Source organism: Bubalus kerabau, chromosome 23, assembly GCF_029407905.1.
Source record: "Bubalus kerabau isolate K-KA32 ecotype Philippines breed swamp buffalo chromosome 23, PCC_UOA_SB_1v2, whole genome shotgun sequence".
In the NCBI taxonomy this organism is placed as follows: domain Eukaryota; kingdom Metazoa; phylum Chordata; class Mammalia; order Artiodactyla; family Bovidae; genus Bubalus; species Bubalus kerabau.
The window spans coordinates 28,338,088-28,365,806 of NC_073646.1; the positions used below are offsets into that span (position 1 = coordinate 28,338,088).

The following is a 27,719-nucleotide window of genomic DNA, read 5'->3' on the forward strand; positions in this document are numbered from 1 at the left end:
GAAACTCCAGTACTTTGGCCACCTTATGCGAAGAGTTGACTCATTGGAAAAGACTCTGATGCTGGGAGGGATTGGGGGCAGGAGGAGAAGGGGACGACAGAGGATGAGATGGCTGGATGGCATCACTGACTCGATGGACATGAGTCTGGGTGAACTCCGGGAGTTGGTGATGGACAGGGAGGCCTGGCATGCTGCGATTCATGGGGTCGCAAAGAGTCGGACGCAACTGAGCGACTGAACTGAACTGAAGCCTCTAATAGTCATCATTTCATGAAGTACATTAGTCAAATCATTACACTGTATGTTTTAAACTCACACAGTGCTATAGGTCAATTATATATCAATAAAACTGGAAAAAAAAGTTCACACTGATAAAAATGTTAGGATTATCACAGTTCCTTTGTTCTGCCATCAAGATGTTATTTCCTGGGACTTCCCTGGTGGCTCAGTGGTTAAGAATCCATCTGCCAATGCAGGGCACACGGGTTCTATCCCTGGTCTGGGAAGATTCTGCATGCCGTGGAGCAACTAAGCTTGTGCACCACAACTACTGAGTCCACGCTCTAGAGCCTGAGCTCCGCAACAAGAGAAGCCACACAATGAGAAGCCTGTGTGTACCACAAGGAAGAGTAAACCCCATTCACCGCAACTAGAGAAAGCCCAAGCATAGCAACAGAGACCCAGCGCAACCAAGATGTTACTACTCTATGCCTGCTTCTCTCTTCCATGTCCTATGCTTTGCAGGCATTGGGTAAAATCCTCCATCGATCCCAAATCACCCATCACACCAGAACTCCATGCCCAGGAATCCAGGAGTGTAGGGAGAACCAGAGGCTTTTGAAGAGAAGCATCTTCCTGATGGGGCTTCCCAGTTGGTGCTAGTGGTGAATCCGCCTGCCAATGTAGGAGACGTGGGTTTGATCCCTGGGTCGGAAAGTCCCCTAGAGTAGGAAGTGGCAACCCACTCCAGTATTCTTGCATGGAAAATTCCATGGACAGAGGAGCCTGGTGGGCTTATAGTCTATGGGGTCACAAAGAGTTGGACATGGCTGAGTGATTGAGCATATGCACACACAAATACACCTTCCTGAGTACCTACGTGCCCGCGTGTATTTCTACACTACAGAATTCAAATAAGTTCTGTTTTGAGAAAACTCAGAGGTGAGGTAGACAGGTGTTCCTTTGAAGACAGAGAAGTGAGATGGATTGTTTGCAGCAAGAGGAAGGGCTGAAACTATGGAAAATCCGGTAAAGCCCTGTGGGCAAGCAAAGGGTAGAAACACACGAGAAATCTGAGGGTTTCTGCCCACTAAATTTCTGTTCTCTTATTTCCATGGGGAAAAAAAAACTCACATGACAGACTGCAGATTATTCAGTTCCACTTAGCTCGGGTAAACCAGACCTGAATTAAAACAGCTTTTGTCCTGGTTTCTCTAACCCACTCCCCACAACCACCTCCATCCCCTGCCCATACATGGTAGACCAAATGCAGCCCCTCCTACCCTACCATCCTTCTGGAATCTTCTTCAGCCCCTCTGAGCTCAGAGACAGAGCAGAAACTTATGGAGTCAGAAATGTCAGCAGTGGGAAGGCTGGCTGTTCTTCAAACCTCCCCAGACCACCCCTCTGCCCTTGACTGCTTGCCCCAAGTTTGACCAGGACTCTGAACACCCTAGGGGTGCCAAATAGACAAAGCTGGATGTGACTGACTGCACTGAGGAGATGAGTAACTGGGATGTCCGCCCCTTCCTTGCCTATATCATCCCCTTTACTGTCATCCTTTTTTTCTGGAAATGTCAAAGTCATGAATCACTGAAATGGGGCTTTGAGTTTTAGACACCCTAAGGTCTTTGCTGGAGCCTCATTGGCCTCATCTGTAAAATGGGTGGGTTGAATTAAGGACACATTCTGTTCTACAGTTTTATGATCCAAGTCTTCCTTACCAAAGGCGAGGTACCTTATCTTGACTTTTCTCTGAAGCATCATGGAAGTACGTGAGCAGAGTGAGAGAGGGGATGGAGTCTTACTGGTCCAGGATTCTTATCTTATCTGTCCTCACCCATCCAGGGTGAAATCCGTGTCTAAGGAAAGAGAGTGACAGTAAGGCCAGGTTCAAGGTTCTTTGAAGGCCGGTGGCCTCTGTCCATAACACTAGCCCCGAGTCTCCCAGACTTCTGGTTTAAGTTATTTCTGGTTGTCTTTTATCATCTTCAGGATCCGGGCCACTTCTCTTTTCTCTTTGCTGGGTTTTTCTGCCACCATTTCCTTCTTGGAATTGAACCCCTGCACCCTTGCTCACTTGCTCTCAAATTTCGTTCATGGCAAAAGATTCCAGAGGGCTTCCCTGGTGGCTCAGTGGTAAAGAATCCATGTGCCAATGCTGGAGACTCAGCTTCAGTCCCTAGGTAGGGAAGACCCCTTGGAGAAGGAAACGGCTACCCTCTCCAGTATTCTTGCCTGGGAAATTCCATGGACAGAGGAGCCTGGTGGGCTACAGTCCATGGGGTTGCAAGAGTCGGACACGACTGAGTGAATAAATGACAACAACCCTCATTCACTCACTCTCAAATTTTCTTCATCACCAAGAATTCCAGGGCCCTTCTCCAGCCATATTTTGTCTGAGGTCTCCTCAGGGCTGCTCCTCTCTCTGGGTGATATTGCTGCCCCAAGTCCCTCTCCCACTGCCCTGGGACCACTCACTCCAGGGTCACCAACAGCCTCTGTATCCAGATTCAGAGACTTCTCATTTCTTACCTCACTTGATGGCAGCCTGTGATGTTGTTCACACTCCTTCTCTCCAGGCTGCCTTTTCACTGTGTCCTTCTCGCTCTTTCTTTTTTTTCTGAAGATTTTGTTAACATGGACCATTTTAAAAGTCTTTGGAATTTAAGTGCATGTTAGTGACTTACAGACCCTTTTTAACAACAACAACAACAACAAAACCCCAAGAACTAATGTAGTAACAGTTCATAAAACAGAACTTACAAAACCACTAATGTACACAGATATTGCATTTTATTCTGATAAAATATCTTTCAACTACAAATTGTCACAGTAAAAGAGAATTTTATTCTTAAACAGGTAAAATGCTTATTTCATTATTTTTTTTACATTTTTCATAACAAACTGATATTTATTTAAAATGCTATACTTTAATCAAAAAATCTTATTCTTTCCCTTGACTTTAAAAAAATTATTTATTTTAATTGGAGGATAATTGCTTTGCAGTGTTGTGATGGTTTTTGTCATATGTGAGTATGAATCGAACATAGGTGTGTGTGTGTCCCCTCCATCCTGAAACCCCCTCCTACATCCCGCCCCACCCTATTCCTCCAGGTAAAAAAAATAAATAAATAAAATAAGAGTCTTCATTGAATTTCCTACAATATTATTTCTGTTTCATTTTGTAAGATTTGTTTATTTATTTATTTATTGGCTGTGCTTGGTCTTCGTTGCTGAGCGGGCTTTTCTCTAGTTGCGGTGCACGCACTTCTCGGGGTGGTGGCTTCTCTCTGGAGCATGCGCGCTCAGTAGCTCAGTAGTTGTGGCACATGGGCTTCAGTAGCTGTGGCCCAAGGGGCTCAGGTGCCCTGTGGCGTGATCTTCCCGGACCAGGGATCGAACCCATTGTCCCCTGCATTGGCAGGAGGATTCTTAAACACTGGACCACCAGAAAAGTCCTATTTCTGTTGTTCACATTCTGATCTTTTGGCTGCAAGGCATGTGGCATCTTAGCTCCCTGACCAGGGATTGAATCTGCACACCCTCCATTAAACACTGGACTTCCGGGGAAGTCCCTCTTCTCCTTTTTGGACACTTTCCTTCCCAACCTTCTTGAGCCCTTTGTGGCCATCATGGGTGTTTTCCTGTGACCCAGGCCAGGCCCATTTTTCTCCTTCATTTTCATACTCCCATCAGGATCTCACCCAGCACTTCTGCCGATGGTTCCAGAATTCGTTTCCAGCCCAGGCTTTTCTCCCAGATCCAGCCCCACACACCCTTCATGATGTGGCAGCTTCTCCACTTGAGAAGCCCGCTTTCCTAACACAGTAATCATCATAGCATAGTAAGCTAAGGCTTCCCTGGGGGCGCTAGTGGTAAAGAACCCGCCTGTCAATGCAGGAGACAAAAGAGACGCAGGTTTGATCCCTGGATTGGGAAGATCCCCTGGAGGAGGGCATGGCAACCCACTCCAGTATTCTCACCTGGAGACTCCCCATGGACAGAGGAGCCTGGCAGGCTACAGTCCCTTGGGTTGCAAAGAGTCAGACACAACTGAAGTGACTTATCACTCATGCAACAGTAAGTTAACCATCAATAACAAAAGTTCACAAATACTCTTCTGAGCATTTTCACACTTACTAAGTCACCTGCCCCAACAATAATAGGAAGTGTGTATTTTTATTATCACCTCGTTTTGCAGAGGAGGAAATGGTCAGAGAGGTCAGAAGAGCCTAAACTTTTTTTAACTTTAAAAAATGTTATTTCTTTTAGTTTGTATTTTTATCAAAGTTATTCATAGGCACAGTCAAATTGTTTCACAAGCTTTGCTATGAAAAATAGCTGTCCTTTATCCTTCCCCTCCACACCTTCCTCTCTGGGAGCAGTCATTTTCAATGAAAGAGGCCAAGCTCTTATTTTTAAATTTTAATTTGTTTTTATGATTTTCAAAAATTTATTGGCAGGCGATGGTACCCCACTCCAGTACTCTTGCTTGGAAAATCCCATGGACAGAGGACCCTGGTAGGCTGCAGTCCATGGGGTCACTAAGAGTTGGACACGACTGAGCGACTTCACTTTCACTTTTCACCTTCATGCATTGGAGAAGTAAATGGCAACCCACTCCAGTGTTCTTGCCTGGAGAATCCCAGGGACAGGGGAGCCTGGTGGGCTGCCGTCTGTGGGGTCGCACAGAGTCGGACACGACTGAAGCGACTTAGCAGCAGTTGATTTACAGTGTTGTGTTAGTTTCTGCTGTACAGCAATGTGAATCAGTTATACATGTATCTACTCTTTTAAAAATTCTTTTCCCATATAGGTCATTACAGAGTATTGAGAAGAGTTCCCTGTGCTAAACAGTAGGCCTTATTAGGTATCTATTTTATACATGGCAGTATGTATATGTCCATCCTAGACTCCCAGTTTATCCCTCCCCACCCCACCCCCTTTACCCTTGGTAACCCTGTTTGTTTTCTCCATCTGAGACTCTATTTCTGTTTTGCAATTAAGTTCCTTTGTACCATTTTTTTTTAGATTCCGCATTTGAGTGATAGCACATACTTGATTTCCTCTGACTTATTTCATTCAGTCTGACCTTCTCTAGGTCCATTCATGTTGCTGCAAATGACATTATTTCATTCTTTTTTATAAACCCAAACTCTTAGAACAACATATTTTGGTTCCCTTAACACGGAAGTTGGCCGCACCCCCCACCCCTCCCCACTCCTACCCTCCAGCTCGGGGACTGTCATCAGCGTTCATGCCTTAGGGATCAGTCAGCCTTCAGTTCGTCCCCATGGCCACCAGCTCACCCACTCATCACTTCTCTCCTGCCCAACCCGTCTTCAACCAGCTCCCAAGGAATCCATGCCCCACATAGCCCCCTTTTCTAGTTTTCTAAAACTCAAATTTGAAGATCTCAGTCTTTGTAATTTTCTTCTATGCCTCCCTCTGTCCTCAAGATAAAACTGACAGGTCTTAAGGGGGCTTTCCAGGCCTGAGGCCTGCTTCCGCTTCCCCGACCTCACCGACTGACCACATCTTTTGCCACTTCCCACCTCCCACTCTCTGGTTTCTACCACTGATGTCCTAAGAAGCCCTCTTATCTTGTGTCTCTTCTACATTTGGCCACTCCTTCTGAAATATGTTCCCCTTTGATCAGTTGCTTGCAAGACTCAAATCAAGTGTCACCTCTTCCAGGAAGTTTTCCTGAAACTTCACACCCTTCCAATCTTAGTGTGATACCCTCTGACCAGTAAGTATCTTCTCTCATAGCAATGTCTTGCTGTTTACATGTTTGCCTTCTCCACTGACACCAAAGCTGGGGCCTTGTGGTTTGTGTTTTCCTATCCTGCTGAGAGATGGCTTACACAATCAGCCCCAAATTAGATTTGTTGAATAAGTGATAAACAAATGATGAACAAATACCCACTCTGCCTTCCTCCTAGGGTCCAGAGGCTTGAATCTTGGGCCCGGAAGTTTCCAGGTCCAAAGTGGAAGATTCTTCCTAGAGTCTCTCTTAGGGGTCTGAAGACACCCTGGCATCTACCCTTTCCCATCCCCTGGTTCATTGACATTTCAAGGTCAGGGGGAAACTTTCTTCTGTACAATAAGGGAACATGGGAGAGGTGGGGTGGGGCAGGAGATTTGCATTCACCCCAGCCTAGGTTGCAGAGACAAGAGAAGCAAGTCATATCATCTCTGCTTAGAAAGACTCCTGGACACAGTGTTTGTGGGCTGCCTGCCCCTTTCTCTGCTTATTTCAGTTGTATTCTCCACCCCCACCTCTGAGTCATGCTGACAACTTCCCTCCCTGCATCTGGCCTCTTGAGCTTCTCTCTGCTCACTGGCTTCCTTGGCATCTTGGTCCAGCTCTTCCCTTTGGGGCTCAAGTGCTCTGATGCCCACATCTGACCTTCTTGTCATGACCGGGACCCAGGTTTTTCTCTTCCTGTTGATGGGTAAGCCGAGGGTCACAGTGGGGAGGAGAGGATGGGGGTCGAGCTAGGGAGAGAGCCAAGAATGACTTTTCGAACTCAGACTTTAGGGGAGGGATCTGGAGTTATACCAGGTTGAGGATCTGGGGTTTGTGGAGGTCGAGAGGATACTGAATCAATTTTAGGGGTGTTCAAGAGAAAATGCTGGAAGAGAGGCCAGTTGCCTGGACAATGCAGAGGTGTCTCAAGTAGGCAGAAGAAGTCAATCGTGTACTGTCTGCCGCATCTGTTTGGCCCCAAGTTTTCCTGAATTCTCCTTCATGGGAGCCCTGAGGGAGGTATGGGGAAAGAGGTCTATTTGGGCGTTGCTCTGTGGCAATGGAGAAATGAAACTTGGTAGCAGACTAGTGGAGGAACAGCTATCTCTGGACCATCTGAAGGAGGCAAACAGGGCTGAGAGAGGCCTGAGGCTGGGGGTCCAGAAGCCCAGGAGATGCTGGGGCATTATGCCTGGAGGGGTAGTAGGGGGAGGCAGTCTGGGAGCAAGGAAGATGGAGGAGGTGGGAGACCCTTCCTCAAAGCTTGTCTCCTCACCTTCCTTCCCAGCCCCGGTGTCCTCTCTCTGCTTCAACTTGGACACGGAGCAACCGACAACCTTCCGTGCAGACAGCCCTGGGTTTGGACACAGTGTGGTCCAGTATGCCCAATGGTGAGGACAGTGTGGTGTCTTTGGCTTTCATCAACTCCTTCCCTGCACAAGGCTGGTCTCTCCCGACATCCTTCCCTTATTCACAAACTCTCCTCTGTCTGCATGGAATCTCCCCTAAGGCTATGAAGAACTGGGCTGAAGAAGGGCCATCTTGCGAAGTCAATGACCACAGCTAACTTCATTTTTTTATTGAGCAATCACTAAGTGCCAGGCACCTTTGGATGGGCACTGATTTCATCCTCACAGCAACCATATAATGTAGGAAGCCACCACTCAACAAATGTTTACTGAGCATCTATTACTGTATGTCTCAGGAGCCAGACATATACTAGAGAATGAAAGAAACCAAAATCTCTCTCATGTGGACTTTAAATTGTTATGAATCTCCACTTTACAGATGAGGAAACTGAGGCTTAGAGAGGGAAAGCAAACTGGCCAAGTGGCAGTCTGGCTCCAGCATCCATGATCTTAGCTGCCATGCTCTTTTCTCCCCCCAGGCTGGTGGTTGGAGCCCCCCAGGAGGTAAAGGCTGCCAATCAAACAGGCGGCCTCTACTGGTGTGACTACGGCAAGGGGAGGTGTGAGGCCATTCCCCTGCAGGGTGAGTGGCTGCCCGTGGCTGGCACCCAGGTTCAGGCTCCCATGCGCTGTGGGTCTGTGGGGAACACAGGAGACTCACTCCTTGGCTTCAGCTCTGTCTGCAGACCCTGAGCCTCAGACAGGCCTCCTGACCCTCCCACAGTCTCCCCTCCCATCCCACCCCTGCGGCCCCATAGCTCCATCAAGACCGAAAGCTCCCTTCACCTGTCAGACTGCCTCATCTCCTAGAGTTGAGGTGCCCCCTGCCTCCTCTGACCTGAAGGTGACCATGCATACATCTGTGCCCTCAGTGCCTCCAGAGGCTGTGAACATGTCCCTGGGCCTGTCCATGGCAGCCACCACCAACCCCTTTCAGCTGCTGGTGAGTTGCCCTGCGTCACGGGAGCATCCTGAGAGAATGCGTGGGGATCTAGGGCTCTGGTGCTGGGGGTCTCGTGGAGGGTGGGGGTGCTGGGACGGGAGGGTGCGACGGACAACCCTTCCCACCAAGCCCCTCTGTCCCCAGGCCTGTGGCCCCACCGTGCACCATGCATGCCGGGAGAACATGCACTTGACCGGGATCTGCTTCCTGCTGGCCTCCCCGTTCCGGCAGGTCAAGAGGATCCCGGCTGCCCTGCAGGGTGAGTGTTTGGGGCCACTGAGTCCTTTGAGGAATCTACACGCATCTGACAGGGGCTTGCCATGGGGCCAGGAACACTCTTACCAGAGTGGATAAACCAGAGGGATCCAGAAAAAAAAAATTTCGCTGGAGGGCACAGTGATTCCAAACGTGCCTGGAGAGGCCACCACCTGCTTTTACACCTGCCTCGTCACTATGCCAGTGCAGGGCCTTCCTAGGACCTCTCTCTCTCTGAGCTTCAATGCCCTCGTCTGTTTGATGGGAATAATAGCACACCCGACACTGTGAATAACATAGATGGTCCACGGCCAGGGTTCAGCTCAGTGCCTCAGTGGCGAGGGCTCGGTTTATGCCAGCTGCTACAATTTTTAGAGTGAAGGACATTTATTTTCGCCCATTGTACCCTGTGGTATATAACCAATTGATTTGTGCAGCAGGCTGGGAAAGGTGATGAGTATACAGGCAGTCTGAGCAGTGTGCGTGTATGTGTGTGTGTGTTTGCGTGTGTGTGTAAATGTGTACGTGTGTGTATGTATATGTATATGTATGTGTATGAGAGTGATATATATATATATTTATGTGTGTTTGTGTGTATGTTGTGCGTATGTGTGTGTTTGTGTGTATATAATGTATATGTATTTGTGTGTGTTGTATGTATGTTTATTCATCTGTGTGTATGTATATGTATGTGTGTGATGTTTACATGTATTTTGCATGTTGTGTGTATGTTTGCATGTGTGTTTGTGTGTGTATGTGTATGAGTATGTGTATGTGTGATTGTGCATGTTGTATATGTTTGTGTGTGTTGATATGTATGTGTATGAGTGTGTATGTGTATGAGTGTGTATGTGTATATGTATTTGTGCATGTTGTATGTATGTTTGCATGTGTATGACGTATGTATATATGTGTTTGTGCATGTTGTGTATGTGTGTGTTGATATGTATGTGCAAGAGTGTGTATGTGTATTTGTGTATGTTGTATGTATGTTTGTGTGTGGTATATGTGTATACGTACACGTGTGTGTGTGAGTACAGGTTGAGGACCCGGCTTCCCCTGTGCTGATGGGGATGGGGGATGAGGAGGTGAAACAGTAAGCTTCTCAGACCCCACCTGGGGCAGGCCAAGGCCCCTTCCTGGTTCCACATTCACACCCAGGCCCTTGGGGAGACTGACAACCGGGGCTTTGACTGGGGTGCCCCTCCCAGCACCTCCTAGGCCCCTGGGCTTCCACCAGGACACCCCTCTTTCTGCTGGGAAGCCTCAGGGGCAGAAGGGGGAAGCTAGGGGCTAGACAGGAATCTCCATCAGAGAGCAAAGTCAAGCGGGACTCCCTCTTCTTTTTTTAAAAAAAATATTGATTTAGTATTTATGTTATTTTTGTCTGCCCTGGGTCTGCTCAAGAACTTTCTCTAGTTGTGGTGGGCGGGGGCGTGGCAGCGGCGGGGAGGGTGGAGGCGTGGCCGGGGCCCGCGGAGGGTTGTGCTACTCTTTGCTGTAGTGTATAGGCTTTTATGGCACCCAACTCCAGTACTCTTGCCTGGAAAATCCCATGGATGGAGGAGCCTGGTGGGCTGCAGTTCATGGGGTCGCTGAGAGTTGGACACGACTGAGCAACTTCACTTTCACTTTTCACTTTCATGCATTGGGGAAGGAAAGGGCAACCCACTGCAGTGTTCTTGCCTGGAGAATCCCAGGGACGGGGGAGCCTGGTGGGCTGCCGTCTCTGGGGTCGCACAGAGTCGGACACGACTGAAGTGACTTAGCAGCATAGGCTTTTCAGTTTCGGTGGCTTCTCTTGTTGTGGATCACGGGCTCTAGGATGCACCGGCTTCAGTAACTGCGGTGCGCAGGCTTAGTTGCCCCCCAGCATGTGGGATCTTCCAGGTCCAGGGATCTAACCATGTCTCCTGTATTAGCAGGCAGATTCTTAACCACTGGTCCACCAGGGAAGTCCCCGAGCTGTCTCTTCTGAGGATGGATTTTGTTTAAATATTTAACAAAAGTAGTTTGGTGCTGACCCCGAGACAGGGGCTGGAGCAGTGTCCTGTTATTGCTGGACAGTGGGGACGGTGGGAGAGAAGGTGGAGAAAGGCCAGGGGGCGGGGCACGGACAGTCGAGGTAGAAGGAGGGGCCCCAGCCTCTCACCATCTGGACTGGACGAATTGTCACTTTTTAATCAACTAGGTGTGAGCAGCTGAATCACAGATGTGGCCTCTTTAGAGACTTTGGGAGACCGAGGGATCCTGTTCTAGGCAGGAGTCAGGGCAGCTCCTGGGAGGGAAACTCCTCGTCTTGTGCCCAGGAGACCCGGGCTTTGTGAGTGTCCCTCTGGGAACTGGTGCCATCTCCTCCCCTAGAGTGCCCAAGGCAGGATCAGGACATCGCCTTTCTGATCGACGGCTCAGGCAGCATCTTTTCCAGCGATTTTAACAAAATGTTGAACTTCGTGAAGGCCGTGATGAGCCAGTTCCAGCGTCCCAGCTCCCAGGTGTGCCCTCAAGGGCGGGAAGGCCGGGGTGTAGCCCCTCCCCGCCCCGCCCCGGGGGAGGCTTGTGGGAGGAGCCTCGAGGTGGCGTTGCCTCGGCCTGACCCCCAATGCTGCTTGGTTCTCCCAGTTCTCCCTGGTGCAGTTTTCCAGCACGCACAAGGTGCACTTCACTTTCAAAGACTTCGCTACCAGCTCAGACCCACTAAACCTCCTGAATTCCGTCCGGCAGCTGCAAGGGTGGACGTTCACGGCCTCAGCCATCCGATTTGTCACGTGAGTCCTGACTCCTCCCAGGTCCTCCCTTAAAGCATCTGAGTCTTCCTTCACGGCCCCATCTGTCTCGGTGCGGAAGGGAGGTGGGCACTGAAATTCAGGCTGTGGTCTCCTGACCAAGCCAGGGGCCTCCGGGTGGGACAGAGCATCCCCTCGTTCTCACAAAGGCATCAGGGGCCAAGCAGCGGCTCATTTCACTGGCCTCTGGACCTTCATCTTCTCTGACAGAGATCAACTGTTCAGTGCCGCCTATGGGGCCCGAAAAGATGCCTCCAAAATCCTCATCGTCGTCACTGATGGGGAGAAAACAGAAAACCTGGGTTACAAGGATGTCATTCCCCGGGCTGAGGCCGCCGGCATCATCCGATATGCAATTGGGGTAGGATGGGGGGATGCCCTTACTCTACCTCCTCCCCTCAAGTCCTCTTAAGGCACCTTCCCTTTCAAGGACAGAACCCCCCAGCTTTCTTAGTTTCTTCTGCCTTCAGGATGAAAACTTTGTCCAAGCCTGGAGGACCCTCATCTTTTCCTTAAACTCCTCCATACTGTCTGAGCCTCATTTTTCTTGCCTGTTCGCTGGCTGTAATTATATTAACCTTGCAGGGTTACTGGAGGAGCCCAGCATCCAGCAGGCATGTTATAGTTCGGATTATTTTCACTGAGTTGGTCTTTGCTGGGGACAGGTGGGATCAGCATTTCGATACAAAAAGTCCTTGCAAGAATTAATCGACATTGCCTCCACACCCTCTGAAGAGCATGTATTTCAAGTGGAGAACTTTGATGCTTTGCGAGACATTCAGAAACAACTGAAAGAGAAGATATTTGCCATTGAGGGTAAGTCAGAGATGGAACTACTCACTTCAGAAGCCCTCACCTATAAATCCTTTTTCTTCTAGAACATGGACTCCTTTGTCATGGGCCAGTTCCTGCCTTTGGGTATTTAGTCTCCAACATGAGATCCTCTTGGGCTTCCTCAGTGGCTCAGTGGTAAAGAATCCACCTGCAATGCAGGAGCCACAGAAGATGTGGGTTTGATCCCTGGGTCAAGAAGATCCCCTGGAGGAGGGCATGGCAACCCACTCCACTATTCTTATCTGGAGAATCCCATGCACAGAGGAGCCTGGCAGGCTACACTCCGTGGGGTCATGTAGCGTCGGACACAACTGAAGCAATCTAGCACATAGCACACACATGAGATCCTCTTAAAGCTGAGATTCTCCTTGAACCTGGCAAAGCTTGTCTTTCCCCCATAGAACCTAGGTGTCATACCTTTCCCCAGGTACACAGACCATAAGCAGTAGTTCCTTCGAACTGGAGATGTCTCAGGAGGGCTTCAGTGCTGTGTTCATGCCTGTAAGTGGGGCCCCTTTCAGCCCATTGATGTAGGGTTAGGCAGAGATGGAGGAGGGAAGGCAAGAGTGGGTATCTGATGAGTGGGTGGCAGGCATTTCTTCAGAATAGGCTGTCTTTTTCCCACCTGCTCACCCTGGAATCCTTTCCTTCCAGGATGGACCAGTTCTGGGGGCTGTGGGGAGCTTCAGCTGGTCTGGAGGTGCCTTCCTGTACCCCAAAAATAAGAACCCCACCTTCATCAACATGTCCCAGGAGCACATGGACATGAGGGACTCGTATCTGGGTGAGACAAGGCTGCGGTTAGGGGCTGGGCAGGAGATGGGCTGCCTGGGAAGGACAGGGGCTCCGGGGGTGGGGGATGAGGGGATGGAGGTGGGGAAGCCTCGGTGCTGACCCTGGCCCCTTCAGGTTACTCCACAGAGCTGGCCCTTTGGAGGGGGGCACAGAGCCTGATCCTGGGGGCCCCCCGCCATCAGCATACCGGGAAGGTGGTCCTCTTCACCCAGGTGTCCATGCAATGGAGGCCGCAGGCTGAAGTCACAGGGACCCAGGTTGAGTGTGGAGGGGGTCTCCAGGGGTAGAGAAGGAGGAGAGGAAGGGGTGCAGGGCCTCTGGGGGAGGTGTTGGTGTCTGGGGAGAGGTGGGACTTGGCCCAGGGCGTGACCCTGGCAGAGGGCAGACAGGATGACTCCCAACTCTGCCTTCCAGATCGGCTCCTACTTCGGGGCCTCCCTCTGCTCCGTGGATGTGAATGGAGATAGTAGCTCTGACCTGGTCCTCATTGGGGCCCCTCATTTCTACGAGCAGACCCAGGGGGGCCAGGTGTCCGTGTGCTCCTTTCCCCGGGGGGTGAGTAGTGATGAGACCCGGGCTGGGTGGGGTCTGGCTGTGGGATGGAGGGGTCGCCTGGGGTGGGACCTGACACTGTTTTTGTTCTGCAGAGAGCTAAGTGGCAGTGTGATGCTGTCCTGCGAGGGGAGCCGGGCCACCCCTGGAGCCGCTTTGGGGCAGCCCTGACAGTGCTGGGGGATGTGAATGGGGACAGGCTGGTGGATGTGGCCATTGGGGCCCCGGGAGAGCAGGAGAACCAGGGTGCTGTCTACCTGTTCCACGGAACCTCAGAACTGGGCATCAGCCCCTCCCACAGCCAGGTGAGGCTTGGTCACAATCCCTTTTGCCACAAACCTCCACCTGGCAGCTTCCTGTCTTTGACACTGCCACCTGGATAATTCTTCTTTCCCTCATCTTACCTCTTTTGCCTAGAACTGGGCACCTAGTAGGCATCAAGCAAAATCTGTGGAGCTTCCAAAATGGAAACATTGGTAATTCTTTAATTCGTATAGATGGATTCTTGGTGGCTCAGATGGTAAAGAATCTTCCTGCAATGCAAGAGACCTGGGTTTGATCCCTGGGTCGGGAAGATCCCCTGGAGAAGGGAAAGGCAACCCACTCCAGTACTCTTTCCTGGAGAATCCCATGGACAGAGGAGCCTGGTGGGCTACAGTCCACTGGGTCACAAAGAGTTGGACATGACTGAGCGACTAACATTACTTTGTATGGTGACTTGATACTTTCTCCACCCAAGTCTTTCAATCCCCTAGCAGTTTTACCCCATACACAGGCCAGGCATTAGCAAAGACAGTTTAAAGATGAAATCTGGGGCATGGAGAAGAGAAGTGCCGTGACCTGTCCAAGGTTTATAGTGGATCAAGAATCGTGGTGAGGGAGGTTCCAACCTCTTGTCTCTGACCGGGAGCTCCACCTCTATCTGGCTCGCTTTGCCAATCGGTTTAGTTCTGGGAGCCTCAGTCTGCCTGTCCACCTACCCCTTCATCTCCCTGGATGTCATGACTTTATTGTCTCCTGCCATCAGTAATCCTGCTGGATACCCGTAGGCAGGAGCCCTTCATTGGGTGGGGCAGGCTGAGAAGGGAGGGAAAAAGTTAAGGAAGTCTCAATTAAAAAAATAAGCAAAAGATCTGAAAAGACTTTTCTTCAAAGGTGATATACAAAGGATCAATTGGCACGTAAGAAGATGTTCAGCATCATTAGTTGTCAGTCATCAGGAAGTCAAAACCACAATGAGACATCAGTTCAGTTCAGTTCAGTTCAGTCGCTCAGTCGTGTCCAACTTTTTGTGACCCCATGAATCGCAGCATGCCAGGCCTCCCCGTCCATCACCAACTCCCGGAGTTCACCCAGACTCATGTCCATCAAGTCAGTGATGCCATCCAGCCATCTCATCCTCTGTCATCCCCTTCTCCTCCTGCCCCCAACCCCTCCCAGCATCAGAGTCTTTTCCAATGAGTCAGCTCTTCACATGAGGTGGCCAAAGTACTGGAGTTTCAACTCTAGCATCGTTCCCTCCAAAGAAATCCCAGGCTGATCTCCTTCAGAATGGACTGGTTGGATCTCCTTGCAGTCCAAGGGACTCTCAAGAGTCTTCTCCAACACCACAGTTCAAAGGCATCAATTCTTTGGCGCTCAGCCTTCTTCACAGTCCAACTCTCACATCCATACATGACCACAGGAAAAACCATAGCCTTGACTAGACAGACCTTTGTTGGCAAAGTAATGTCTCTGCTTTTGAATATGCTATCGAGGTTGGTCATAACTTTCCTTCCAAGGAGTAAGCATCTTTTAATTTCATGGCTGCAGTCACCATCTGCAGTGATTTTGGAGCCCCAAAAATAAAGTCTGACACTGTTTCCACTGTTTCCCCATCTATTTCCCATGAAGTGATGGGACCAGATGCCATGATCTTCATTTTCTGAATGTTGAGCTTTAAGCCAACTTTTTCACTCTCCACTTTCACTTTCATCAAGAGGCTTTTGAGTTCCTCTTCACTTTCTGCCATAAGGGTGGTGTCATCTGCATATCTGAGGTTATTGATATTTCTCCCAGCAATCTTGATTCCAGCTTGTGTTTCTTCCAGCCCAGCGTTTCTCATGAGGTACTCTGCATATAAGTTAAATAAGCAGGGTGACAATATACAGCCTTGACGTACTCCTTTTCCTATTTGGAACCAGTCTGTTGTTCCATGTTCACACCTATTAGGATGGCTAGAATAAGAAAGACAGATGATAATAAGTGTTGATGAGGATGTGAAAGTATGTGGCATACTAAACCACTATAAGTGGGAATGTAGAATGATGCAGCTACTTTGGAAGACAGCTCTTCAAAAGGTTAAACTAGAGTTACTGGGTGACCCGGAAGTTCCACTCAAGAGAATTAAAAACAGGTCCATACACAAAAAAGTTATACATGATTGTTTATATTAGTGTTATATGTAACAGCCAAAAGGGGGAAATAATCAAAATGCCCATCCACTCATGAACAGATAAAGAAAATGTGGTATACCCACACAGTGGCATATTATTCAGCCATGAAAAGAATGAAACACTGACGCATGCTACATGTGTCAACAGAACATGCTACAACATGGATGCTACAACATGCTACCACATGGATGAACCCTGAAAACATTATGCTTAGTGAAAGAAGAAGCTAGATCCATCAAAGGACCACATATTGTGTGATTCTGTTTACATGAAATGCCCAGAATAGGTAAATCCACGAAGTCAGAAAGTGGATTATTGGTTATCAGGGGCAAGGGGTAGAGGAGAATGAGGGACATGGGGGTGACTGCTAAGGGACCCTTCTAGCCCTGATACTCATCATGGTAAGTTACTGAGTAGTGACTGTATGCCAAGTGCTGTTCTAAGAACTCCATGAATTAGTTCATTTAGTGCTCTGAGGTGTTATCATCCTAGATGAGGGATAAGGAAACTGAGGTAGAGAAAGACTGACTCCTGGCTTAAGATCTCATGGCTCATAAGTGAAGGAGCCAGAATAGGAACCTGAGATGAACTAGCCAAGTGAATGAATGAAAGTCAGGTCACCAGCCCAGTCTTTCCAGCTCCACTTCTTCATTTATGTCCTAGAAATCTTTTGTCTCTAGTCACTATTTCTCTACTCCCACTTCCTTTTTTAGGTACTTCTTGGAGTTGTCTTTTTTTTTACGGCTCACCCCTCCATTCTGTCTCCCTCATCCCCTCTTCCCTGTTCCTCTTGTTGCTTCTGTTCAACTTATTTATCTCACCCTCAACCTGACTTGGGTTTCCCTGGTGGCTCAGTGGTGAAGAACTCACCTGCTAATTCAGGAGAGGCGAGCTGGATCCCCGGGTCAGGAAGATCCCCTGGAGAAGGAAATGGCAACCCATTCCACTCTTTTTGCCTGGGAAATCCCATGGACAGAGGAGCCTGGTGGGCTATAGCACCGGGTCACAAAAGAGTCAGACACGACTGAGTGACTAAATAATAACAACAACCTGATTTGCCGCTCCCTCTCTGGCCAGCGGGTCACAGGCTCCCAGCTCTCCCCCAGCCTCCAGTATTTCGGGCAGTCGCTGAGCGGGGGTCAGGACCTCACCCAGGATGGACTGGCAGACTTGGCTGTGGGGGCCCAGGGGCATGCACTGCTGCTCAGGTAAGAACACATACAAGGTCCCAGGTCTTCCAGGACACCAGCCTCTCTAACCACCCTCCCTGGTTGTCCTCCCGGAACCAGAGGCTTGTTCTCAGATCAGTGTTCTGCCCACAGGACCAGACCTGTGCTCAGGATGTGGGCAAACATTCACATCACACCCGCAGAGATCGCTAGGTCTGTGTATGAGTGTCAGCAGCTGGTGACCTTTCCGCATGATCTGGGCAAGGCCACTGTCTGCCTCCAAGTTTCCGAAAGTTCCAAGAACCAGCTGGGTGAGTCGTTTGCCCCCTGACCCAAGATAACGTGACCCTGGGAGTCCCCAAGCCCAGGGCTTCTGTCTCCTCCCTTGCCCTTGCCCACTTGGGGAGTTCCTCTTTCTCTCTCAGCCTTTTCCATCCCCCACTTTCCCCTACAGTTAACCTCCAAAGCATTGTTACCTTTGACCTAACCCTTGACCCCGGCCGCCTGAGTCCTCGTGCCATCTTCCAAGAAACGGGGACTCGGAATCTGACCCGTGTTCGAGAGCTGGGGCTGAAGCAGCACTGTGAGGCTGTGAGGTTGCTCCTTCCGGTGAGGGGTCCTGGGGAGGGAGGCGACTCTAAGGCTTGTGGGGGTGGTGGCTGGGCAGGGCCGCAGGGATGTGTTCTGGTCCTCGCCTTGGCTCCGCCCCCAAACGGCAAGTGGAAAGCAGGAGGGGCTTAACACAGGTTAGCTGAATGACTAAGGGAGTGAAGGATGGATGAGGTTGGCTGCATCAGCTGGAGGCTACACGGCTGGATTTCAGGTAGAAGCCTAAGGTTGCTTCGGAGAGCCATGGGGCATTGGGCTGGGATTCTTTTATCCAGCCACTCCTCTGAGACAGGTCCTGTCCTCGACACCAGGGAGCCAGCATTGGACAAAATGATCGTGACCAGGGGGAGCTATGGGGGAAGATCAGAAGCGAATCAAATTCCTAGATAATAGATGTCGATAATATTCCTAGATAATAGATAATAGTGAAGAAAGACAGATAAAGCTGGAGAGAGAACAGAGAGGGTTTCAGGGGGCTATGGGGAACAGTCTGGGGAGACCCTGAGTAGAGTGAGGGAGCCTGTGGGAGGCTGAGGGAAGGATACTCAAGATGAAGGACAACCACAGCAGTGGTTCCACATGCAGATCCTAGCGATGAGGGGCTGTGGGTTGGTACCATTGTTACTGCATTTTACAAATGAGGAGACGGGACCCAGCTGGTGGCTGCGAGGGTGCGTTTCTTGCTTCCTCCTATATCCATCCCCCAGGACTGTGTGGAGGACTCAGTGACCCCCATCATCTTGCGTCTCAACTTCTCCCTGGTGGGCAAGCCCATCTCTAGCCTAAGAAACCTTCAGCCTATGCTGGCAGTGGGTGCCCAGAGATACTTCACAACCTCTGTGAGTCCTGGGGTTGGCCTTTTCCAGAGGGGTTGGAGGGGGTGGACTCTAGATCTTGAGGGAAAACCCTGCTTTGCCTTCCCTCTCAGCTCCCCTTTGAGAAGAACTGTGGCGCGGATCACGTCTGCCAGGATGACCTCAGCATCTCCTTTGGGGTCTCAGAGTGAGTGTCCAGCCCCTTAGACCTACCCTAGTTCCCCAGGCCCTCTCCTGGAGCCAGGGCTCCTGTCCCTGGCTCTTCCTAATGTCTCTACCCAGGGCTCTGGACCCAGATACACTGTCCCTGTCTCTCCCCCCACTTCCCAACTCGGCATTTCATCCCCACCCCATTTTCAGCCTCGGTCACAGAATCACCTTCTCTCCTCTGCCCCAATGCTAGCTTGAAGACCCTGATCGTCGGGAGTAACCTGGAGCTGAACTTGAAAGTGAGAGTGTGGAATGATGGCGAGGACTCCTATGGAACCGCAGTCACCTTCTTCTACCCTCCAGGGTTGTCTTACCGACGTGTGACTGGGGGCCAGGTACTATCCCCTCTGGGAAAGGAAAGGCTGATGGCAGGGGGCCAGCAGAGACTCCTGTGTTGGGTTCAATGCTCAGGCAGGTCTCCTACTGTTTAGCATTCTTGAAAGCCAAGAGGGCTGGACTGATCATGGTTAGATGGATGTGGCTGTGTTTGCTGCGGCATGCCTCAACTCATTCTGTGTTCAGCTCTGAGCTTGGCATTTTAAGAATGACAGTCAGGAATCAGTTCCCAGGAGGATGCTAATGTGAGAAGCGCAGGGACCCTGCCTTCTATTTTCTTTATATTACACATAGTATAACTATTTCTCTTTTAAAGGAGAACATAACTCAGTCTTCAAATATTTTAAAACACTCTTCTGGGGAATTCCCTGGTGGTTCAGTGGTTAGAACCCAGGGTTTTCACTGCCATGGCCCAAGTTCAATCCCTGGTTGAGGAAAACTAAGATTCCAAAAGCCTTGTGATTCAGAAAATAAAATAGAAAAGAAAAAATTAAATAAAATGCTGTCCTGTGGAAGATGAGTTGGATTTATTGGTTACTGTAGATTAGAGCTTGGCATACTTTATCCATAAAGGGCTAGAGAGTAGATATTTCAGTTTTGTGGGCCCCACAATGTCTTCATTCTTGCTGATGTAAAGTGAAAGCAGCCATTGACAATATATGTATGAATGAGCATGGCTGTGTTCCAATAAAACTTTATTTATACAAATTGGTGCTGGGCTGCCATATGGCAATCCCTGTTCTAGAAGACAAAACCAGGACCACAGGGAGTCAAAGAGAGATTTTTAACAAACATTTTATTATGAAAAACTGTGTTAAACATTTACAAAAGAAGAGAGTGGTTCAACAAACCTCCTCCTAAATTATTGCCCAGATTCAACAATCATCAGCATTTTGCTATATTGTTTCATCTGTTTTTACCCTCTCTTGGTTTAAATATTTTAAAACGAATCCTAGATACCCTGTCATCATACATCTTCCTATTTCACTGTTCTGGACAGTAGAACTGTCTTACATGACCCCATAGTCATGATCACACCCAATGAAATGAATAATTTCTTGGCATTTAGACCATAATCAAATTTCCTTAATTGTCTCAAATATATCCTTTTAAGTGGTTTATTTGAACCAGCATTTAAACTAGGTCCACATTTTATGTTTGGTTGTTCTCCCATGTGTCTCTTAAGCCAGTCTTCCCAATGCAGGCTTACTTTGATCAATGCATGAAGAAATACATGATGAATGTATTTCTAGGAATGTTTGTCTAGGAATGACAAACGCCAGCTGCCCTGTGAGGGTGAACACCCTATCACTGGAGGTACTTCTAGACACACCAACTAGATGCCACGTGTGGACCTTTTTTGGATACAGCTTTTATTTACTTTTTGAAAATATTTATTTACTTGGCTATGCTGGGTCTTATTTGTGGCATGTGGGATCTCTGCCTTGACGCATGGGAACTCTCAGTAGTGGCATATGGGCTCTACTTCCCTGACCAGAGATTGAATCCAGGCCCTCTGTGTTGGGAGTGTAGAGTCACAATCACTGGACCACCAGGGAAGTACCAGATATTGCTTCTAAAAATGATCTATAACATTCACATTTTTGGACACAATTTAGAATGACTTAACATAACTTGGATATCAGCTGATCTTAAGGAGTTATTGTTAATTTTGTTGAGTCTTGTGCTTATGTTAAAAAATACCCTTATCTGTTGGTGGTATTCACTGAAGTCTTTCCAGATCGACAGTGTGTGATATTAGGAATGTGCTTTAAATAATTCAGGGGAGAAAAAGTGGAAAACAGGTGAACAAAACAGAGTAGAAAAATGCTGGTAATTTAATCTGAGTGATGGGGTATGGGGTGGATTTACCTTGTCTTTCTACTTTTGAGTAGATTTGAAATTTTCATAATACAAATCTTTTAAAAAGAACTGTGAATTTAAAAAAGGGGAAATGCTATTAACAATAAATCTGGGATTTCTACCTCAGGAGGAAGTTTGACCAGATAGTGTCTAAGGATTAAAAAAGTCACAGCGTTTCTTTATTTTTGGCTGTGCTGGGTCTTCGTTGCTGTGGGAGGGCTTTTCTCTTGTTATGGTGATCGGGGGCTACTCTCTAGTTGAGGTGCTTGGGCTTCTCGTTGCAGTGGCTTCTCTTGTGGAGCATGGGATCTAGGGCCCCAGGGCCCCAGTAGTTGTGGCTCCTGGGCTCCGGAGCACAGACTCAGTATTACATGGGCTTAGTTGCCCCAAGGCATATGGAATCTTCCAGGACCAGGGATCAAACCCGTGTCCCCTGCATTGCAAGGCAGATTCTCAACCACTGGACCACCAGGGAAGCCCAAAAATTTAAAACAAAACAAAACATAACCTTAAGGTAAATTGCAGGTAACTGTCACTTCTGTATAGAGTTTTGTTGGGACACTAACAAGTTCTCACCTGCCTTGGTTCATCTGTGCTTCCCCAGAGCCATCTGCAGTCGCGTTCCCTGCGCCTGACCTGCGACAGCGCCCCCGCCGGGACCCAGGGCACCCGAAGCACCCGCTGTAGCTTCAACCACCTCATCTTCCGTGAGGGTGCCCAGGTCAGCCTCGCTTCTGCCCACACCTCCTCCCCCGCCCTGACGCGGTCCCACTCCTAGGTGACCTCCTCCCATTTCTGCCTCCTCCCCAGGTCACCTTCACGGTCACCTTTCACGTCTCCCCCATGGCCACCCTGGGAGACAAGCTGCTTCTTGCCGCCAATGTGAGCAGGTGAGCTGGGCCAGGCCCAGGGCAGTGCCCCCTCCCTCTCAGTCTCCTCCCCTGGGGAACTTGCCAGCTGGGATCCTCCTCTTCTTCCAGTGAGAATAACAGCCCCAAGACAAGCAAGACCGCCTTCCAGCTGGAGCTCCCTGTGAAGTATGCCGTCTACACCGTGATCAGCAGGTGCCACACCATGACCTCCAAGGGGTCCTCGCCCATCACGCTGTGGGGTGCAGGGAATTCTCTCTCTGTAGGAGCTGAACTTCTGCCGAGTTTAAGTTTGTTTTGTTTTGTTTTGACCATGCTGGGTCTTCATTGCAATGCTCAGGCTTTCTCTAGTTTCAGCTCACGGGCTTAGTGGCCCCATGGCATGTGGGATCTTAGTTCCCTGTGTCTCCTGCATTGGAAGGTGGATTCTTACCCGCCAGGGAAGTCCCTCAAATTTAAGTTTTATCACTACCCTTTCAATAAGTAGACACCACCACTAGCAGCGCTTACTAATCATCGAGTGCTTTCTGAGGCTATTGATAACAATCATTATGATGTTATTATCGGTATAGCCCACATTTAATAGAGGCCCCAGGACAAGCTGGGGTGTTTTGGAGGGGCCCTTCTTAGAGAAGGATGACACTTCAGAGTAGGAGTGGGGGTTCGAAATTCTGTGGTGCAGGTGAAGGGCAGGTATGCAAGGAGTGGAGTGGGGCAGGGGAGGGGGCACGGAAGTGAGAGCAGCCCCCTGGTGAGGGGCCAGGCTGGGGACCGAGGGCAGCCTCGAGGTGTGGTTACAGCGATACCCAGTGGACAGTCCGTGTTGGGCCCACCCCCACCTCCAAACCCCAGGCCCAGAAAAGCTGAGGAGGGAATTCTCTGGTGGTCCTGTGGCTAAGAGTCTGAGGTTTCATAGGTTTGATCCCTGGTCAAGGAACTAAGAGCTCACAAGCAGAAAGGAAGAAAGAGAGAGGCGGGGAGGGAGGGAGAAAGGAAGGAAGAAAGAAAGAAAGAAAAACTGAGGAAACAGGAGAGAAGGGCCCCAGGGAAGACCCCAGGGAGCCAGAAAGGGTGGGTCCAGTAGACATTCGTCAGCAGCATCAGCCTGAATCTCCCTACACCTTCATCCGGTCCCACCTGCCCATCTGGCCTCCTCCGAGTCCACAGAGGCCCTAAAGGAAGACCCAGGCACAGAGAGGGCAGGCCCTGGCCCCCTCTCCCCGGGTCAGACAGAGCTCTCAGCAGTCCCTGTGACCCCACCCCCCTGCCTGGCTGCCCTGGCGGTCTCCTCTCTGGACAGCCTCTGCAGGAAGCCTGCACCTAGCCTGCAGCCCAGCCCGGCTCCCTGAACCGCCCCGTTACCCTAAGTCACTCCCGACCAGCCCAGGGGCCCTCTGACCACCCGTCCTGTCACGCTCCCACCCCAAGTCTCCTCAGGAGGCCCTAACGGAGCTTCTCATCCGCCCCTGCCTCCTCTCCCTGCAGCCACGAACAATCCACCAAGTACCTCAACTTCTCGGCTTCACAGGAGGAGGGCAGCAGGGAGGCCCAGCACAGATACCAGGCACGCGTGGTGACTTGGGAACATGGCCTGGGGCGGGGGGCCCAGGAGCCAGAGATCCGAGAGGGCAGGGGGTTCGGCATGATCTTGGCCCTCACCGACCTCCATGCAGGTGAACAACCTGGGGCAGAGGGAGCTGCCTGTCAGCATCGACATCTCAGTGCCCATGGAGCTGAACCAGGTGGCCGTGTGGAAGGACATAGAGGTCCTCAACCCCCAGGTACTCAAAAGGCTCTATGGGTCCTCCATTAATGCCCTCTCTCTGGACTCCCTGTGGTTTTTTGGTTGTTCTTTAATGGCTCAGTTGTGTCCAACTCTTTTGCAACCCCATAGACTGTAGCCCACCAGGCTCCCCTGTCTGTGGGATTTTCCAGGCAAGAATCCTGGAGTGGGTTGCCATTTCCTCCTCCAGGGGATCTTTCCCAATGCAGGGATCGAACCTGCATCTCCCACATTGGCAGGCAGATCCTTTAGCACTGAGCCACCAGGGAAGCCCTACCTGGACTCCTTGGTCTTCGTGAGTCCCTGATGACCCCTCACATGCTTTCTCCCTGTGCCTTTTTCCTAGAACCCCTCCATTCAGTGCTCTTCAGAGAGAACAGTGCCCACAGAGTCTGATTTCCTGACCCACTTTAAGAAGAAGCCTGTCCTGGTGAGAGGGCCCTGGGCGGTCCCCCATTGGAAGCCAGACTTCAGAGGGATTTGATTCAGGAATACATATTATATCAGATGGATGTCTGCTGAACAGCCTGCTTGAGCTCCACTGTGGCAGCTCCTCTCAAATCAGACAGTTGAACGCTGCCTTATACCTTCAAACCCATCTTTCCCTGGCCTGATGCCACTTCTCTGTCTCTAGGACTGCTCCATCGCTGTCTGCCTAAGGTTCCGCTGTGACATCCCCTCCTTCGGCGTCCAGGAGGAATTTGACTTCATCCTGAAGGGCAACCTCAGCTTCCGCTGGGTCAGCCAGGTGTGTAATTCTAAGAGCAGAGTCCCTTCCCAGACTCAGGTGGAGCCTGATGTGTCTGTGCCTACCTCAAGCCAGGGCGTTTCTCTATCCCCGAGCCCTCCTGCCCATCCAGCTACAGCTAGTTCCCAGCTCTCCCCTTCTCTGTTGCAGACACAGCAGAAGAAGGTGCTGGTCGTGAGCGTGGCTGAAATCACCTTCAACAGACTTGTGTATTCTCAGCTTCCAGGACAGGAGACATTTTTGAGAGCTCAGGTAGTGACCATGTGGTAGGGAGGGGCCGGGCTGGTCGGACAGTTCCTGATGCTAAAACCGTGATGCTGAGTTGGGGGCTTGCAATCCTGGAGAGAGACAGGATGGATGGAGAGCCCCAGGCAGGACAGTTGTTCCTAAGCCCATGAGTCCTTCTGTATCCCACCCCTTGGAGCGGAGCCTGATGAAGGAGGGGAGGGAGTTCAAGGGGACCTGGGAGGAGCCTGGGACAGCAGGAGTCCTGAGCCTTTCTGATGGGGTCATCTCTACTCCAGACAGAGCTGGTGCTGGAGAAGTATGAGGTCTACAACCCCATCCCCCTCATTGTGGGCAGCTCTCTGGGAGGACTACTGCTCCTGGCCCTCATCACAGCCCTACTGTACAAGGTGAGTGTTTTTATCCCACTCCTGAGACCACCAGCATTTGATCCCACTCTTTCTATAGTGTAAGAAAGAGCTCACCGTGGAGCCAAGCCCGTGACTCCAATTCTTCCTAAAGAGATCCCTTCCCACCTGTGACATCTGTTGTTGTTTAGTCACTAAGTCGTGTTTGACTCTTTTGCGACCCCATGGACTGCAGCTCACCAGGTTCCTCTGTCCACGGGATTTTCCAGGCAAGAATACTGGAGTGAGTTGCCATGTTTTTCTCCCAGGGGATCTTCCCAACCCAGGGATCGAACCCATGTCTCCTGCATTGCTGGTGGATTCTTTACTGCTGAGCCACCAAGGAAGCCACCTGTCCCCAGTGGACTCCATGTCTTTCTGTCTGATTCTCAAGCCTCCTTTAATCTGTCTCCATTTCTTTTCCGCTCTTCTTCACCTCTTTACATGTTTCCCTGGAAGGCAAATTAGAACGTGAAAGCCCTGGATTTGATGTTGATGCCACCACTGATTCTTTCCTTGGCCATTGGCATGTGTTTGGCCCATGATGGGTCTTGGTGTCTCATTCTGAAGGTGGTTCTGCCCAGCTGACAGAACTGTGGCAGAGTCTAAATGACACTGTTTATTTAAAGTTCCTAGTATAGTGCTGGAACATAGGGTTCCAGAAATGGTGATCACTGATCCTCTCCATCCTCTCTTTTCTTCTCATCCACTGGACTTCCTGATTTTTTCTCTCCTTCCTCCCTAACAGGTTGGTTTCTTCAGACGTCAGTACAAGGAAATGATGGAAGGAGCAAACAAACAGAGTGTCCCAGAAAACGAGACAGGAGACCCCCAAGCTGCCCAATAAGATACTGCCTCCCATTGTCCTACTGTCTCATCTGAGAGGTTCCCTGGCCTTCTCACTTTTGCCCGATAAGCAACTACCTCCTGTTCTCCTTTGAACCTGCTCTCCCCTGAGCGATTCCCTAGCCTGGTTACTCTCACCCCAGTCAGGCCTGATGGGGAAGCATTCCAAGCGAGGGGAGCTGGGATCATCTGCTTTCTGTCCTTGGGAGGATGCAGTGTGTTTGTACAAATCACCTTGCCTGGGAGGAGGCATTGGTCTTGTCAAGGCTCCAACTGGAAATCCCAGGACAGGATCCTTGCTGTGCAACCTGAGGACTTGACTTGGAATTTCTACCTAGAAATCCATGGACAGAAGCCTCAGGCTCCAGTCTCTGTTCCTCCACTAACCACGGATGATCTTCCTAAAATACAGTACTAAACCTGCCACGCATCCTCATCCATCCTCAGTGGTTCCCCCTACTCGCAGTATAACTTCTGAACTCCCCAGCTTGTGAAGCAATACACAGATGCTTCTTACAAACCCTGGGATGTATGGAAGATGACATCGTTTGCATATGGTTGGTGACTGGAGAGCACTTTGAAGTCCTCTCTCAGGCACCTGCTGCCCCTAAATAAGGTCATTCTTATTATAATGCCACCTATCTCAGCATAACGGTCAATGTGGTGCCTGGTGCCGAGCTGGGAGTCAATGCACAGCAGGCCATTCACTGGACAGCTCCTACTGCTGCCTCCAATAAGGTGCTTGGGCCACGTGGACGTTTTAATTAGAAGAACAGAAGGGGAGGCACTTGACCATGTGATTTGAGGGGAAGCCGTTCCTTCACCTCCACCCCAAATTATCACCCCATCCACCATAGGGTCCCAAACCCTTTTGAATTTGGAAGTTGGGGGATCTCCAGAAGGGCCAGTTATGATGAAATTCATTAAGCTGGGCTCCAATTTAGACCTTATGAGAATTGGGGTTTAAAGTGTTGTTTTTCAAAATGTGCTCCACAAACCTCCAAAGGTTTCCTAAATACTGTTTTAGAGGGAAAAAAAAAAGACAAGAAACAGTTTTAAACCCATGCATCTCACATATTTGTTCCCAGTGACTTTCACAGAAATCCTGCCATATCCTTATAATTGTGCTCCTAAAGCTTGTCCCTGGGCTCCAAAGACAGTAGTTTAACATTCAGGCAATGGTGCTATTTTCATATAATTTTCCTGTGTGTGTTATTGTTTCCCTTCATTATATGCTCGATTTTCATGGTTTTCATTGTGTTGTGTTATATGCCCAAATCACAAAAATGGATTGATGGCTCAAAAATTATTCATCGAGGGATAAATATTGTAATTAAAAAATAAAAGAGAATTGGTGCAACTAGAACAATGTCATCAAAGTCAGTACTGAGTGAGATTGCACTTCACATTACTATAGATGTATGAATGCTGGGTTGAGTGATTGTGAGCTGAGAAATTAAAACGTGTCTAGGAAATATACCATCTGAAAATTGGATTTTCTTGGATCAGGTATCTATTTGTTCCTAGGTTGTTGTCCATTATGAAACTTTGTCCAGTCATACCATAATTTTTAAAGGATTTTTTAAGCAACCATGAATTCGTTTTATTTATTTACTAATTTTATTTTTTGCCTGAGTGGCATGTGGGATCTTAGTTCCCTGACCAGGGATCGAACCTGCACCCCTTGAATTGGAAGCTCCAAGGCTTGACTACTGGACAGCTATCCACCATAGTAGTACCATAATTTTATCAAAGCTGTTGTGTCATTTTCAAACAAAGTATAATGGCCTCTCACATAAAGCCACAGAGATTTCTTAGAATGACTGCAACATATGACTGCCCCATCTAAGATCAAT

General features: G+C 49.5%; 1 protein-coding gene across 1 annotated transcript; it reads left to right on the plus strand.

The window, feature by feature from the left end:
* Nucleotides 1-6,643: 6,643 nt before the first annotated feature.
* On the plus strand, nt 6,644-27,202 carry ITGAX (integrin subunit alpha X). The gene is made up of 30 exons (XM_055562047.1): nt 6,644-6,680; nt 7,263-7,365; nt 7,863-7,966; nt 8,256-8,326; nt 8,471-8,585; nt 10,946-11,076; nt 11,204-11,349; nt 11,578-11,728; nt 12,033-12,183; nt 12,629-12,702; nt 12,856-12,985; nt 13,111-13,253; nt 13,411-13,551; nt 13,644-13,853; nt 17,061-17,191; nt 17,306-17,463; nt 17,607-17,761; nt 18,469-18,600; nt 18,690-18,763; nt 18,980-19,121; nt 21,590-21,706; nt 21,796-21,875; nt 21,966-22,049; nt 23,340-23,418; nt 23,528-23,635; nt 23,984-24,067; nt 24,272-24,385; nt 24,536-24,637; nt 24,910-25,020; nt 25,766-27,202. The coding sequence occupies exons 1-30, from the start codon at nt 6,644-6,646 to the stop codon at nt 25,862-25,864; spliced, it is 3,477 nt and encodes a 1,158-aa protein (XP_055418022.1). The 3' UTR covers nt 25,865-27,202.
* Nucleotides 27,203-27,719: the final 517 nt, after the last annotated feature.